We start from the raw sequence: 18105 nt of genomic DNA on the forward strand, positions 1-18105 counted from the left end.
CATGTTGTATGGGCAAGATACAAATGTGTCCTGTTTGACTAATGAGGTTTACGTAGGCTTGTGGGAAGTAACGGACAGGAGAAGGATTTTTTGTTTTTTTATTAAAAAAAGGACCTTTTATGTGTAAAATTGTGTATCCATGGATAGAAATTAATACCCATCATAGCGAGGATAACTCTGAATTATTCATATGATGATACAAATAAGACAAAAAAAGAAATTAATACCCATGTCTATAAGTCAGTTGGGAGTTAAATTTAATTTTAAATATGAGAATCACTATATCTCTTATATTTTTTTTTTTTAAAACTAATTTGTTTAACTTATAAATTAATATATATAATCTATTGTCATACAAAAATATTTTAAAAAGATTATATCACATCTGTTATAATAAATTAATTAATTTAATTTTCTTAATGTATATAAATTAATTAATAATTTTGTATATTAAGGACTAGAAATGGTATAATTGCAAAGTTTTATCTAAGCAAGGGAAATCAACTATATAAATCATCTAATAATATTAGACTCCTACGGACAATTTGATGTTCAAAATATCATTCACAGGAGATCATGTCGTATACCTTCCTAAATGTCTTCTTTTTTCTTCCCCAAAAAAGACAAAATGATATTAATTCAACAAGCATTCAATAGCTGACAATATGAGGAGAGCGGAATTAGTTTGAACTTTCAATGCTGATCACACTAATAAATACTCCTCCGATCCTAAATATATGATCATTTTAATAGTAAATTGCACTACAAAATTAGTTTTATATTTAGAACCGGAGGAGTATTTTGGTACTCTTCATTATGGTGAGATCTACACCATCCAAATATAGTTTTAATGGTCTTAATTTAAAATTTTTAAGTAATAATCTTTAAATTAAAAAGTCATTTTTGAACAAATTAACAAGTGAAATATTGTTTTTCTCTGGATTCTATACACTTTAAAATGAAAAAAATTAAAAAAAACATAAAAGAATAAAAAAAATTAAATCTAGACTGTGTATATTAAATCTAAATGCTCCGATGAGAATAATAATACTTATTAATCTGATGAGCGCTGAACTGGCTTCCAAATGGTACAAATAAGATTCTGGAAAATATTAGGAAATGAGGAAAAGGAAATAACTTTAACATAAAAGTCAGAACAAGGCTGGTAAAAGGGTAGAACGTCCCAGCCAATCATATCTACTGGAAGATGATAATCTCAATCTCACTTTGAGGAGTTCTTTTTGAACACGTGATTGAAAAAGCTGGCTTTGTCGTCACATTGATTGAATCATTGAACACGCGAACCTTTCTTAATGCCTAATTGGTCTCCGGCCACATCTTTTCATATGACTACCGAAAGGTCAAAAGTATAACTTAATTAATTTAAAGAAATTAAAAAAAATTATTAGGTTATTTAAAGTATTATATTTATTATTTTTTAATTAATTTGCATAATTTATAAATTGATATATAATCTAATGATACATACAAATATTTTAGCAATCACGTACGTAACATATGTTATAATTAAATAATTTAATATATTCTTTAATCTTGTTAAATTAATTAATTCTTCTATTAAGAATCAGAAATAATGATATGGATGTGCTACTATTATTTCTTCCAATTAGTTGAAATCCGGAGAGATCTATTTTGTACCATCCATATGCAATACCACCATTTTTCCTTGCACTATTTTGTCTTTGTACAAGTCACTACACATGCATCTCAATAATTATAATCACTGCTATTGAATAGAAATTATAAGCAAGTAATAGATGTCTCACTTCTCCGTATCATTTAATGCAGGGATAAGTCTCAGTTTTATCCTAAAAGCTTTTATATAGGAGTTGTGAATATCCTAATTTTCTTTGGATCATTATCATCTCAAAAGTATTAAAAAATGAGTAGTGAATCGCCCCCTAACAGTTAAAAATATTAAAGACCACCATTATTTTTTTAATGACTAGGGCGAATTTGCTCTTTTTTTAACACTTCTAGGATGATACTGATCTTTAAAAAAATTTTTGAATACTCATGGCTCTTATATAAAAACTTTCAAGCAAAGTGAGACCTACCTTCAATCAAAATGAATTCCTTTCCTAACTAGGAAAAATTACCTAATACCTTACAAGGCCATGGTGCAACAAATTATAAGCTATGTAATCCCTAGCCAGGACTGAATTAGCAGATCTTATGTTGTTCTCAGGTATCACTTCATCATCAAAAACGTCGAACTTCCACTCTGGATCCATCTCTTCGTTCCTCATCTCACAGATATTATGCAGAACACAGCAAGCCCCAAGAATCAGAGGCAAATCTTCAAGCTTCATCTCTCTTCTCTTCCGCAAACAACCCCATCTACCTTTCAATCTCCCAAACGCCTCCTTAGCAACCTTTTGAACATCCCCAATCTTCTCGTTAAACACATGTTTGCTCCAGGTGCGATTTTCTTCTGTATATGGAACCAAAAGCCAATCCATCAGAGGAAACCCAGAATTTCCCACTATCCATACATCTTCTAGATATCCCATATTGGCTCTCTGGTTTAAACAAGATATCTCTACCACTTGATCATTGTTCATGGAGCCAGATCCACCAATAAAAACATCTGTGAAGATCCCTTTAGGATCTACGACACCCTGAATTGTAATTGAGTATGAATTTTTCTGATTCCTCGCAGTGAGACGCCTGTTGAAATATTCAACTCCGTTGTTGATCTTTGGTGCGTTGATGGGAATATGGGTTGTGTAAATTGAGCCTCCGATATTTGGTATGCCGGAGATTTGTTCATACTCGTTCTTGATCATCTTCATCTTTGATTCATCGGGCCAGTGAATAACTTTAGGCATTAGAACTGTTTTGATGGCGGAACACACTTCGAGGACAAGTTTGTGACAGGTTGATACGCCTAAACCAAACTGTTCGGACACAAGGCGGAGAGAATCTCCAGTGGCTAAACTCCATATACACACAGCAACTCGTTGCTTCACCGGAATAGCCTCACGAAGCGTCGTGTTTTTTTTAATCAGCACCGGTCCGAGTTCGTCGCAGATCATGCTGAACGTTGCTTTGCCCATCCGGAACGATCGCCGGAATTCTTCCTCCGGGAAGTCAGGGTGGCTGCACTTTTCCCACCATTCCTTTGGCCGTTCCTTCACCCATAGCCGGCGATGGCGCAGACCCGAAGAAGAAGGCGATCCAGACCTCGCCGGCGCCTGAACTTTAGAGCCCACATTGTCAGAAACGAGGCCAGAAGTACAACAACGACGAGGTCTTTTGGTTAGCAAATGGTCGAACCCATTCATCTCAGAGCATGGATCCTGAAGTTGGATGTGATAGTCAATCATAGCTTGAGTTTGCTGGTTATGGTTACGCTGAACATGGCTTCATTTTGATCGGAATCCATGGCTTTCTTCTTCTCCGGTTGCTTCTCATCTTCGTCGTCCGACGGAATCAACGAACCAAAAATACCCCTTTGGTTAGCATTGTTGTTCATGCTGAAACAAGAATCCATCTCTGGGTACAAGTTAAGGAAGTGTGAAGTATCATTAAGAAAGGGGAAAGAGCTAAGGTCCATAAAGAACGAGTTTTTGTTGTTTCTGGGTTGGCCTGAGCTGTGGTCTGAGGAATTATTAGTTAGGATGATGAAGAAATATATAGGGAGAAGGAAGTGAGTGTGCAAATCTGAACGCCTTGTTGAAGATGGTGTAGTTTGATTGACGGAGACTTTGACTCATTTTTGGTAACCAAAAAAAAAGGTTAGGGAGAGATAAAGATAATGACAACCAACTCCCAGTTTGCAACATATTTACGATTTTTTTTTTGACCTGACAACATATTTACGATTGAGATCATATATCAATGAGATAAGTCTATAAAATGATGTTGAAGGGCATTGGCTCTTAAATGTTAAAATGTGATGGGTATATCCTCAATAAATGTAGGGAAAAAAGTTAGGTGTATGCTAAATACAATATGTGCTGCTGCTAAGCTTTTTTAATAATATTGGAAAGTATATGTTTGGCCAAAAAAAAAATTGGAACGTACATGAAAGCAAGTCGTGAGATCTTCTGTTTGCATTTTATATTTGTTGAACTGTTTAGGAAATAGAATATGTATATATGTGTGTGCATATAACAATTAACAACTCATCCTAGTGAAGTTTGTGAGATAAAGTTAATTGAATAAACATGAGATATGAATGATAACTTAATAAATTTTGTAAAAAAAAAAATGTAAAATCGTTATTTTTCATTTTTTGGTCTATGTAAAAGTGTTATTGAACTATGGTATTTATCATTTTTCTTTGATGCAATTGGCATACATCAATATTATCATGAGTGGTAATACAGCCAACTCCCGGGTTGTGATTTATTAGCTCATAATGGGTTAAGGTTAGACAGTACTAATTAAAAAGATTCTGTGTAATGGCACCTATCACAGTAAGTTGACCAGCTCACCAACTATTATTTTTTTAAATTAATTTTTTTTTTTTTTTTAAATTTTTTTTATACGATATAAACAAAATATAAAGAAATTTTTATTTTCCCTTCATATACTTGGTTGAAAACACCAAATAAATGATATGGTACTTTTTATTTGTTAGATAGGATATAAAATATAATTATATAATTATAATAATTAGTAAAATTGAAAAAATGCGAGTTAGCTTCCGAATTGTAGGTTTGGTGGTATGGCATGAATTTTGCAATACAAGTTTTGGTTTCGATTTTTCAGCGGGTTAGCTTTTAACTAACTTGAGCTATTTTTGTAGGTTGGACCCTACTAGCTATATCACATGGCATTTCATATGTTTTTATTATTTATTAACATAATAAGCAATTTCATCGAGACTTGTTGCCGTTGCATTCACATGGTAAGCAAACAATGAATACAAATTTATAAACCATATCCCTTTGCCACATAACAAAAAACCATGTCAACAGCTAGTTATTCAAGTAGTAAGTAGTAACACAACTCATTAAGAGTATCTATAGACCATATTGAATTGGATTTACCATCAACTCGAAGTTTGTTTTAGTAAAAACTTTGGACTAAAAAAGACCGCCCGAGGTTGGTAGTAGATTGAACTTGGTCTATTGGATTGTTTGGAATAGTCTAGGTAGTCAAGGACTTCAATTTATTTTTAAAAAAAAATTTTCTTTAAGGGAGGCAATTTCAACTTATTATATAAAATTCCGCACATGTTTTTACTCAAAATTCATCAAATTTGATCATTTTCTTTTAATTTTTTAATAATATCATCTTTTATTTATTAATCATCATCAATATAGATCTTCTATTGATATTAAATAGCAAGAATATGTTTTTAAATTTTTTTGAACAAAAATTGAAATTGAAAGTAAGTCAATGGACAAGGCTGTCAATTAATGTATAACATACGTCACGGGGAGTATCGTAATCGCTCGCATCATCACTGGGCCCGTAGGAAAAGGATTATTACTCCTTGCTGGGGATGGTGCTGCTTACATTAATATTTTAGAAATGATTTCTCAACTAAAAAAATTGTATTTCAAATTATATAAAAACATTTTTTTAAGTGTTTATATGAGTTGTTAAAACTCTCACCATAAATAACTAAATCAAATATAAAAAATTTTTGTTAAAATTAATTAAAAACAATAAAATATTTAACAATATAATGTCTCGTCTTGGCCTCAAAATATATTTTGGGAGAGGACAAAAAGAGAATGGAACAAAAGTATCTGGAAAGGGTGCGTAATGGCAATAATAATAATAATAATAATTCTGGACAGGGTGCGAGGTAGAGTGCGCTGTCTGAGTCCCATTTCCGCGTATCATGTAACTTTTTTTAATATAAATTTACTTTACTTATTAATTATTATTTTAATTATGTTGTTTACAAGGCTTTTTTAATCGGTTATATGCTGTTTTTAGCCAACATTTTGAGTTTATTTACTTTTAGTCTATTTAAGATTAAACTTTTTTCCTTCGGTAGTTTTCAATTATTTTTCATTTTTGACCAACGTTTTTTTTTATTGTACCAGTTTTATCATGAGTTCTTATATTTCATTTGCAATTAGTTATCAAATAAAAAAATTTGAAAAAAAAAGATAGGACAGAATAAGATATGAAATAAAAGGACTGTCTCATCTTGATTATCAGGACGGGATAGGGGTGAGCAACAAACCCATTACCCGCTAGCCCGCCCATAACCCATGAAATTTTTGCCCATTTAAGCCCGCCCAATTAGCCCAAATAAGAGATTATAAACGGGCAGACTTAAATGGGCGGGGTAACCCATTAAACGGGTTGGGCTATGGGCAAGGTATTGGGCTGCCCATACCCGCCCATTTAAGTTTTAAGTTTTTAAAAATATTTTTATTCTTCATTTAATTGATGATATTGTTTCTCATTCATATTTTATTAAACCTTCATCATACTTGTCTAAGTTTTTATTTTATCCTTTAGGTAAAAGTTGGAACTTTCAAAGTTTATGAGACTTTATGATTGGTGACTATTTTTATGATTTTATCAGACTTTAATTGTTTGCGAATCTAAGTGAGGTTGTGTGATTGAATATGGTTGATGTTATTTCATATTTGATTTGCTATTTGGCATGCAAAATTTATTGACAGCTTCATAAGGTTACATATATAAAATAATTATACTGAAAAAAATTTAAAAAAATAAATGGGTTACCCCATAACCCGGTCAGCCCAAACGGGCTGCCCCGTAGCCCATTTAATATGGGCTAAATGGGCTACTACCGGGTTATGGGTTAGCCCATGCCTATTTATAAATAAATGGGCGGGCTATGGGCTAACCTTCGGGTTAGCCCACCCCGCTCATTGCTCAGCCCTAGGACGGGATCAAAATAAATATTCTGTCCCGTCTAATGAATACACCTAAAAAGTAAAAAAATTTAAATATATTCTTATTTATTTATTGAGAAAGTTAGCGAGAGAGAATAATTTTTTTAAAAAAATAAAAAATAGTGTACGTAATATTTTTTCAGTTTTAAATATAAAACTTATTTTTATAGTGTTTATATATAAAAAAGACTGAAAAAGAGAATAACTTTATCTCAAAAATTGCGCTAGCTGTATACTCGTATGCAGGATGAAAGCAACAGCATGAAAATTTTCGCAGGACTACATTTAGTTCTCTTGCTGTCATCTCATCTGTACTGCCTTGCTGCCCCGCGTTCATTTATTTTGCCGCAGAAAAAGCCAAATGAAGTTAAAACCCCGTGTTGAATTCCTTCATTGGTTTTAATTAAAAAAGTGGATGCCAAAAAGCTAGGAAGACTGGTACAATTACCATTTTAAAGCCTGAAAAAGTTTGCATGACAGTCAAGAATACGCCAATCCAACCTTTTTTTACGAGGAACAGATGCTCAAAACTTACCTCACTTGGATTCTTCCGATTCGGTTTGAATGGTACAAATTTAATATTTTTAATTAATTAAATTTAAATAAAAAAATTTCTTTTTGAAAAAGTAACAGTTAATAAATTATTCTTATTTTATATTATATACCCATTAAAGTAGGATCGATAGCACGTTGAATAAAATTGGGAGAATTGTTACATAATATATGAGTTAATTTCTTCTTTCGTTAACTTACATTTGATTCTCAATAATTCAGTCAAGTCAAGGAGTTATTTGTTTAACAAATAATTAAATACATAATGAAATATATACTCCCTCTTATCCTGTTATAAGAGCTAATTAAAAATTTAATTTAATCCTAAATATAAAATTTTGATTTACTTTGTCTCCTTATATTTATTCATTCCCCCTAAAGTAGTTGTCATACTAATTGTTCATGTTAAAAGGTTTATATCAAAGAACAACTTTAATACACATAATTAATAATAATATTTAATTTTAAAACAACAATACTCATAAATTATAGATAATTAATTTAACTATTTGTTAATATCCGTAAATTCATTATTTAATTTTTATATTAAATACAAAAGCTGGCATAACTAGCTTTTCTCATTATTCACATTTGTACACTATGATAGGCGTTTCATAGGTAATTTGACCATCCATCTGGTCAATTGTCGATGAAGTCAGGGAGTACATACCATTTTTTCAATCAAATTATTATGAGCCCTTAAAATTTGGGTTATGTGCAAATAAATTTTTAAAAAAAACTTTAAAACGAACACTTAAAACTTCTATATTCATAAAAAGTAGGTCAATTCATTTTGAGGAGCTTCTTGGCATGGCTTTTAGGCATTTTTTAGATGTCTATCACTCCTCTAGTACTTTGGACTCCCAGTTTGTCCTAAATACTCTAAATGAAATCTCTGTTCCAACTTTATAAAATGAGGACACTGAATGGCTATTACAACCTATCTCCTTAGAAGAGGTCAAGGAAGCTGTGTTCTCACTACCAAAAGATAGTGCCCCTGGACCTGATGGTTTTCATGCCCTTTTTTTTCCCAAAAACTCTGGTACTTAATAGGTGATGATCTTCATGCAATGTTCAATAGTTTTTGGTCCTTTGAATTCTTACTTCGGTCTTTTAACAAAACACACATCATTCTTATACCGAAGTTTGACAACTTGCAATCTTTCAAAGACCCGAGGCCTATAAGTCTATGCAATGTCATGTATATAATCCATTCTAGGATTTTATGTCTCAGGCTTAAAAAGGTACTCCAAAAATTGATAGCTCCCAATCAAGGTGCTTTTTTAAAGGAAAGACTCATCTCGAACAATATTGTTCTAGTTGTAGAACCGATAAACCAAATTCACCTATCAAGGAAAGGTTAGAAAATATTGGCTGCTTTCAAAATTGATATTGCCAAGGCCTTTGATAGTGTTTCTTGAAGCTTTATTTTGGCTATACTGACTCATATGAATTTAAAAATGGTTTTTTCTTATCTTGCAATGCATTACAACAGTACAATACCAAATTTTTTTTAATGGACATGTTACTCAACCCATTTTTCCTCATAGAGCTCTTAGACAAGGAGACCCCTATGTCCTTACCTTTACATTCTCACTGTTAATCTTCTTTCCTGCCTTATTAATCATTTGGAATCCCAAGGACAATGACACGGAATCAAAATTTGCAACACAGGTCAAGCTATTTCTCATCTCTCATCTGCTTTATGTTGACGACTCAATTTTGTTTTTTGAAGTCTCAGAGGAAGCAATTAATAATGTCAAGCAAGTTCTAGATACTTATTGCTTATGGTCTGGTCAAAGAATCAATCTCCCAAAGTTCTCTACTATCTTCAGTCCAAGTACTCCTCATGGTCTTAAGTTGCAATATTCTCAAGTTTTAGGAGTACATTTTTCTGAGAAATTGGGAAAATATTTCAGAACTTGGATAGATCCTGGGAGAAATAAATCTCAAATATATATCCAAGTGATTGAATCAATTGAGAGACGCACTTTAATTAGCGTGGAAGACAAAACTACTCTCACAAGCATCATGACTTACCCCTCTTAAATCGATACTTGTTGCTACTAAGATTCATATCATATCCTGCACTAAATTGCCTCAAAGCATATGCTCTAGAATTGGTGCTCGATGTTTAAATTTTTTTCTGGGAAGCTATAGGTGATAGAAACAGAATGCATTTGGTAAACAATAATGTCCTTGGCCAAAAAAATCCAGAGATTTCATCTTCTGACTCCTCACTATTAGCACACACAGTTAAAGTGAAATATCTGGATACCTCAAGTCCAAATCTTTTCAAGCAACCTTATAATTCTTCATGGATGTGGAAAGGTATCCTCCAATGCTGGAATCTCATTAAGGATTGTTTGAATTGGAAGGTGGGTTCAGGTAACTCTATTCCCATTAACCACCCATGTTGGTGGCCCATGCAATCTAGGCTTGCAATTTCCAACTCAATCTAATGTGTTGCAAACCTATTACTACATTGTTTAGGTAATTTATACCCGCTATCTTAGAATAAGGACTTGGTTAAAGATCTTTGTGAATATCAGATAGATGATCTTATTATCTCTATCCCCTTTCATATTCTAATATTCCTAATAAACTGTGTTGGGGTGTTACCTCTTCAGGTTCCTACTCAGTTGAGGAAGGATTCAAGCTTAATAGACAAATAATTTCTGTTGATTCAAATGATCAATTCTAGAAATTTCTATGGTAAACCACCGGCCTGTTGGCCTAGTGGTGTGGGTGTGAGCGTGGGTGTGTGTGTGACGCAGGTTCGATCCCGCTCCTTTGTAACTCAAAAAAAAGAAATTTCTATGGCCAATATCCCTTCCTTAGAAAAATTTAGTATTTGTCTAGAAGATCCTTAACAATGCAATGCAATTCCCTAAAGTGATATTTTGACCCAACACCATCTCAATGTCTCTAATTTATGTTTCTTTGGATGCAATGTTCCTGAGTCCTTAGAACACCTCTTTATCTCTTGTCCTTTTACTCGTTCAATTTGGTTTGACTGTCTCAATATCAAGTTGCCACCTTTTTCCTTCTCAGAGTTCTAGAACTGGCTCAAAACCATACTCACGAATTTGCATAAAGATGGACATTTCATTGTTATGCAAAATATCATCCTCTTGCTAAGTGCCATTTGAGGACTAGAAATGCCATTCTACATCATGGAGTAAAACCATCACATCATGCTATCATAAAGAAAATCAACAATGCTTCATTTTTTTGTGAATTAGCAGTTCAAGATAAGCATGGGGGAATTACCACATTATTAAAAAAGGGCTTTGAGCAGCAAAAAGTTAATATCTCCATAAGCAAAGAAGGATGGACAATAATAATGTATAAATTCAAGTCTCAAAGACAGCTGAAATGCAGATAATGGATTTGCTACCAGGGCCAACCTATACAACATTTCTTGTGGAAAAAAACTCCTTGGCAAAACCATCACTTTAGCATTTCATGTTTTCATGCTAACTTTATCTGGATCTGCAGGTCGCCTTTATTCCTAGTGGATGGTAAAGAAAAGCTACAAGTATTTTGCATTAACAAGAGATACTTACCTACAAAAGGAGTTATTACAAACTCTTCTAATGTTATTCACAAGGATATTGTTAATTTACTTTTCTTTTTTTACTTTTTCCTTTGTGCAAGTAGCTTCTTCTCTAGAGCCTAGATTAATTTTATTTCTTAGCTCTTGTACTTTTTTCCTTTCTTGTATCTAGTTATACTCTTGTATTGTTTTTTTTTCAAGGAAAAAATATCAGACCGAACCGGTCGATTCAACCGAAAAACTGGTGAACCAGTCTGCAATCCATTCTGGTTTAATTGCTGGACTGGTGGTCTACTAAACCGGTAAAAAACCGATCTAACTGGTATTAAATCTGGTAACCCTCATTCAGTGGGTGCTCGGTTTATTTTTTTTTGGCCTTCCAGAATGCCCAAAACGACACAGTTTTATTTTTAAAAAGAAACCCTTCTTCAGTTCTTTGGTTCTTCCCTTTCGGCCTTCACGGTTTAGTGGTTCACCGTTGAGTTCCCTAATCCCTACTTCCCTCCCCTGATTCCCCTCTACTCGCGCAACTGTCCTCCTCCAAAATCCCTACTCCCTAGAGTCGCTGACAGCACGGTCCATGGCAAAGCTCTTTGTTCGGTCTTTCCCTGCTTTACCTTCACCACCAGCCATCGCAAGCCTGAGTCTCCCTCAACCTCACCAATCACCACCTCTTGTTTCGCCTTTGCCACTCGCATTACAGAAGTTAGTGCGCTTTAGCTTCAGGTTCTCTGCATTACTCTTAAGGGATGATTTCTGATTTGCAACTCATCCAGATTCTGATTTTGTTGCAGAATCAGACTATTCCCTATAACACAAGTCACTCTAATCTGTACCTTTCCTGGAAGTATCTCCAGAGTCTAAATAAACACAAAATCATAATAGAAGTTATCCATTGGAAAGAATCGTGTAGGAGCTTGGAATTCTCGCACACCCATCCATGAAAAGCAATTTACCCGCACTCATAAATCAAGGACAATATGCTGAGCAAAGGCAGTGAAAGCACCAGACCCTGCGATGCCAATGTTTCAATGGGTCAATCACTTTCAGAATAGCATTGAATGTCAGACACATAAAAAATAAACAACTAGAGTAAATAAAATGGAATTGTCTGTCATCTACACTCACAAACATGAAATAAGTAATAAATGTCCCTCAGAATCATCACGATAAAAAGTATTGATTAATTATATTATATTATTTTAATATGACCGATGTGACCAGTAATCCTTGACTCGCGCTATCTTGACTAGTTTAAGTCCTGATTTGTTTTTTTGTTCCTCGGTATTTTTATGATTAATGCATTTTAATTGTTTTTTATCAAAAAAACTATTAATTCATTTTTTTAGTTCACTAAAATAATTATGCATATAAAATTTTGAAAGGCATTCGGTCAATAATGTGCTGTGGTACATTCTGGTAGTGAAATAACGTAATAATGGATTAGTAAGAGGTTATATCTATAAATTTAAAAATTTAGGAGGATTATTAATTTATCAAGGGTTATATATGAAAATTGAAAATGTTGGCAAAAAGAAGTTATATACATCAAAAGAATCAAGGACAATCCCATAAAAAAAAACCCTAAATTTACTAAATTCCAAATCAAGTTTAATAACAATAATTTAATAAATTTTGATAACACTGAATTTATATAAATAATAATATATTTTATAAAAATTTTAAAAAAATCACAAGAAAAATTGTGGAAATTGTGAAATTGCAAGTAAGGTATTTTGTAAAAAAATTTGTTGTCATTTATTATTCGATTATTGTCAAAACCTATATAACTCTTGTAATGGGTCTTAATATGTGATTTTACAATTTCCGCAATCTTCTTTTTACTATTTTTCTAATTTTCACTTAAAATTTAGTAATTTTAAAAAAAATTTCCTGCAATTTTTATTGCACGCAAGGCATTTTTATTTGAAAAGGAAGCAACGACAATGGTTAATCTTTACTTTAGATGGCTCAGATTTTTTTTAATCGAAACGATGTCGTTCTTTTCCATCGTCCGGCCCAACCCGCCTCCTTCTCCTCCCCCTTCCTCCGCCTCCTTCTCCTCCCAATCGTCCTCCATTCCCAAAGCCCTTCCCTCTCCCAACCTTTTCTTCGAAGATCTTTTCACCCTTCCTTAATTTCTCTGGGTTTACAATCTGGATAATTGAGGCAGTGAAGCCTAGAGACTCCGGAAGAAGAATAAACGGTTACAAGTCTTTCTCTCGCACTCTCTTTGATCTCTCAGGTTTCAATTTCTCCGTCGGACTAGTGTTCGCTGCTAATTGGTTCGTTCGAATCTTCGCGACATTGGAAATTGAAGATTTCGTGGTGGAAGACAACACTTGGGATCAACATGGACCACTATTCGTCCAGCCCCCATTCCCCCAATACGACGACCTCTAATTATTCGTGACAATAAGGTTTGACCAAATTTACTAATCTAGTTAACTATAATCCCAAGTCATTTCTAGCTTGAGGGAAAATCAATGGTCTATGTGTAAGAAATGCAGTAGATGCACTGTTCATTTCTTGTTTCTCTCAGTTGCGGATGATGAAGCGCGTACATCGGGCTTATATCGCATCGCTTCTCACCGTCCTCTTAAGCTGTCCGGCAATGATCGATATTCCGAATTTCTCTTATTTGTGATAGAGGAAGCCTTGAATGATATGGGGGAAAGAACAGGGTTCCTGTTTTCTGAGGTGACGAGAGGAAATTTGTAGCTTTTTTCTAGTGGGCATCTACGATTTTGAGAATTGTATTTGTGTCTGTTCAAATTTAAATAGAGTCCGAGACTAGAAGATTTCATGTTGACTCTCATCTGGAAAGTTAGAGATCTTGACTCTGCAAGGTGTGCTCTGCTCCAGCAAAGGGAAGCACAGGAATTATGTAACAGACAAGGCCAAATAAGTTTGAAACTGCTTGCTGACTTGAGGATTTCAGGAAACAACCATCAATTTCTTTGGAAATTTATTGTTGATAAGTAGTTTTGGTGAGCCAAGATTTAGAATTGATCCATGCCTGGGAAAGATACTGCTAGTACGAAAGCCAAAAGTTCATGAGTCAAACATGGTGGGACACAGTACTTGGCATGGTAGCAGAGGAAAGATGTGGCACTAACCTAACCTTGGTAATTGAAGAGGCAAAAAACCATTTCACACAAAAAGGTATTCATTTATAATGTGTATGGGCAGATACATGTCTATTCTGGTATGACAACCTTTATTCTCTGCTATGACTAAGAATACATAGCCAAAAGAATGACAATAAAATTAAAAATACAAAATCAGAAGAAGAAGAAACCAAATCTACTACAAAAAGCTGGTGCCTGCAAGACCATGATGCAACAAATTGTGGGCTATGTAATCCCTAGCTTGGACTGAATTGGCAGAGCGTATGTTGTTCTCAGCTATCATTTCATCATCAAAGAGGTCGAAGTTCCATTCTGGATCCATCACTTCATTTCTCATCTCACAGATATTATGCAGAACACAGCAAGCTCCAAGAACAACAGGCAAGTCTTGTAGCTTAACTTCTGTTCTCTTCTGCAAGCAAGCCCACCTACCTTTCAATCTAGCAAAGGCCTCCTTGGCAACTTTTGAACGTCCCCAATCTTCTCATTGAATGCATGTTGAGTCCAAGTGAGGTTTTGGTGGGTATATGGAACCAAAACCCAATCCATTAAAGGAAACCCAGAATTTCCTACTATCCAAACGTCCTTCAGAAGTCCCCTGCTGGCTCTCTGGTATAAAGCTGATTTCTCCAGCACTTGATCATCAGGCATTGAACCAGGCCATCCAATGCACACATCAGTGAAAACCCCCTTAGGATCTACAACCCCTTGAACTGTGATTGAGTATGAAGTCTTCTGGTTCCTCTCAGTGTGACGCTTATTGAAATAAGCAGCCACGCTGATCTTAGGTGCAATGATGGGAACATGGGTAGTGTACATTGATCCTCCAACGTTTGGTATTCCAGACATCGATTCATATTCCTGCTTGATCTCATTCATCTTCCCTTCATCAGGCCAGTGAAGAAACTTAGGCATTAGAACAGTTTTGATGGCAGAACACACCTCAAGAACAAGCTTGTGACAGGTTGATATGCCCAATCCGAAACGTTTTGACACAAGACGAAGAGGATCCCCTGTGGCTAATCTCCAAATACACACAGCAACACGTTGCCTCACCGGAATAGCGTCACGAAGCATCGTGTTCTTCTTCATCACCACCGAGTCAAGTTCCTCGCAGATCATATCAAATGTTGCTTTGCTCATCCGGAACGATCGCCGGAATTCTTCCTCCGGGAAGTCAGGATGGTTACACCGTTCCCACCAATCCTTTGACCGGTCCTTCACCCATAGTCGGCGATGGTGCTGACCCGAAGACGGCGATGCAGAACTTGCCGGCGCCGTAATTTCAGAACCCACATTATCAGGAATGAAAGCAGATTCGGAAACAGCAGCAGAAGCTGAAGCTGAAGCTGAAGCAGACGTTGCGGAGGCAGAACGGCGGGCCCTTTTGGTTACCGAATGGTCGAGCTCATCCATCTGAGAGTAGTGGTCCTGAAACTGTGCATAGTAATCATTCATAGCTTGGGTTTGCTGCTTATAGTTATACTCGAACATAGCTCTGTCTTCCTCGGATTCCATAGCTCTCTTCTTCTCCTCTTGCTTATCTTCTTCGTCCAACAGAACCAATGAAGTGAAAATATCCTTCAACGAATTCTTCTTCAAATCATGGTACTCATTAACACTTCTCCGACCATCATTCCCTCCTTCGTCGTCCTTTCGACCCCTCTTGTTTGCATTGTCGCTGACACCTAAATATGAATCCATCTCTGAATACAAGCTATAGAAGTGTGAATAATCTTCCTGATTAAGAAATGGGACCGGGCTAATCTCCATCAAAGAATCGGTCTTTGTCCTCTGGGTTGGTGTGAAATCAAGGTTCGCAACAGAAACAGGTTCCAATTGGAAGATCAAAAGGTGAGTTTTGTGTGAAAGGAAGGTGTGAACGCTGAAGAATTGGGTGTGAGGAAGAAGAATGGAGTCTTGGGAGGATATATAGAGAGAGAGATAGACAAGGAAGAAGAAGCGTGTGAGCAAATCTGAACGCGTGGTTGGGGATGCTGTAGTTTGACGGTGACTATGACTCGTTTTTGGAGATAAAAGTTGAAACTTTTTCAATTTAAAAATGATTTGACGTAATAATAATTTATGGATCCATCTGGGAAGCGTGTCGTTTTACGCGGCCGGGGAGAATGGGTTTTTTTTTTTTTTTTTAATTTTGGAATTTTGTGGTAATGAAAAACGTTGGGAAAAAGCCGCGGGCTGTGGAAGTTTCGGTTGAGATTGTTGAACTTGAAGGAATATCACCGAAGATAAGAAAGAGAATAGAGAGGGAAAGGGAGAAGCTTCGCCGTGCGAGAGAGAGAGTGGGGACGAAGCAAGAATAAAAAGAAGATGAGGGGTTGGTTTTCAATAATAAATAAAGTTGGTTAAGGAAAGAATACCTGCTTCTTACACGTTTATTTATCGATTATTTTCTGGGTCTACATCTTAAAAATATTAGTGAACTTCCTGGTCATTTGGATTCTTTATTTTCATTTTCTGTATTGAAAATAAAATATTTTTTGTTGCAGTGTAACATTGACCTACATTACATAGCTTTGGTACTGTAATAAAAATATATTTATAATTTTATATTAGATAAAAATTTTATTGATAAAAATATTATATATACTACCTCCGGTCATTAATATAAGAGTTAGTTTGCTAATTTGGTTAAATTAAAAAATTTAGTTAAGTTAGTTATTTATAATAAATATGTATTTTTTAAAAATATTCTTATTAATCAAGTATATTAATTAAAATTACTATTATTATAAGAATTATCTTAAAAAATGAATAGATATGAGAGATAAAATAAATTAGAGTTTTATATTTAGGATCAAAATAAAAATTAAACTAACCCTTATATTAAAGACAAGCAATACTACGTTAATAAGAAAAATGAAGGCTATGAAAGAGCAATGACCACTGAGCACAAGGAAGTACTCTTCAGCAAAGGAAATACTTCTGCTTAAAAACCTAAAAACTAATAGTAATGAAAATATAATAAATTTTACAATAAATTAAACACGTTAATTGTCTTTATACTTTATGTACTTATAAAAAGATTTTTTTGAACGAGAAAATAATACTAAAATATCATTAAACAATAACAGTGTCACTAATCAATCCATCCATAACACAGTAAATATCACATGATTTATTTTTTAAAACTTAATTAATTTTACTTGTACAGAATAGGGGCATGAAGAAGATATTATGGAACTTATGGGGGGTGATTGTGACAATGCACAGTCGCGCTTTTGTACTTCTGGGACCTCTGACCATTTCTGACTTGTTCTTTAAAGGAGAGTCCCCTCCTCCCCTAGCTAACCCATTTGAGGAGACAACGTGAAGGAATGAGGCATAAATATGTATTCATGTCTCTTCTCTACTTCAAATAAAATATTATTATCAATGATTTTGCAGTACAATAGCATAAGAGTTCACTACAAGTGGAAAATTGTTATTTTTATCTCTCGTTTATAATCTCAAATTGTCAATACATGTTTCTTTAATTAAAAATAATATAATTGATAATTTAGTAATTAATTATAAATTTAATTTTATACAATATTTAATTTAGTTTCTTAAATTAAAAATATATTTTTAGTCTTTTAACCTTAAAATCATTATAAATGATAATAATACTAAAATTTTTAATATTAATTAAAATATTCTTAAAAATTAACATTTTAATTTTAATTTTTCAAAAAATCATGATTCTTACAGAAAATTACTCCCTCCGTTCCTTATTATAAGAGACACTTGATGCTTATGCCATGTTTCTATATATAAGAGACACTTACAAGTTGTCTCTACTTTTTTGTGTTGATTTACTATTTTACCCATATTTATTATCTCCAACTCACACTCTCTCTCCCTTCCACTTCTCTTTCTTTTAATAATTTAATTGTTCTCTCTCATACTCTCTCTCCTTATTAATGAGGGCATTTTTGGAAAAAAAAATTATACTTTTTATACATTAATTGTTCTTAACTAACTTTAACTGTTTTTTTGATCA

At 34.1% G+C, this 18105-nt stretch overlaps 1 protein-coding gene and 1 pseudogene across 1 annotated transcript; both read right to left on the reverse strand.

The window, feature by feature from the left end:
• Positions 1-2084: 2084 nt before the first annotated feature.
• LOC114713166 (protein ALP1-like) lies at positions 2085-3517 on the reverse strand. The gene is made up of 2 exons (XM_028897754.1): positions 3416-3517; positions 2085-3173 (listed from the first exon to the last, which is right to left on the reverse strand). Exons 1-2 carry the CDS (start codon positions 3515-3517, stop codon positions 2121-2123), a joined length of 1155 nt encoding a protein of 384 aa, XP_028753587.1. The 3' UTR covers positions 2085-2120.
• A 10605-nt stretch (positions 3518-14122) lies between these two features.
• Positions 14123-16058, reverse strand: LOC114713115 (protein ALP1-like; annotated as a pseudogene).
• Between the last annotated feature and the right edge of the window lie 2047 nt (positions 16059-18105).

This window comes from Neltuma alba, unplaced genomic scaffold (assembly GCF_004799145.2).
Source record: "Neltuma alba isolate B1F8T4 unplaced genomic scaffold, ASM479914v2 tig00011419_pilon, whole genome shotgun sequence".
Classification (NCBI taxonomy): Eukaryota; Viridiplantae; Streptophyta; class Magnoliopsida; order Fabales; family Fabaceae; genus Neltuma; species Neltuma alba.

Excerpts from the sequence above, each read along its gene's own strand:
- LOC114713166 (XM_028897754.1), bottom strand. The coding sequence starts at position 3,517 with ATGGATTCTTGTTTCAGCATGAACAACAATGCTAACCAAAGGGGTATT. Across the intron at positions 3,174-3,415 it reads AGAAGCAACCGGAGAAGAAG|CGCCGGCTATGGGTGAAGGA; the intron begins AAAGCCATGGAT and ends GGTCTGCGCCAT.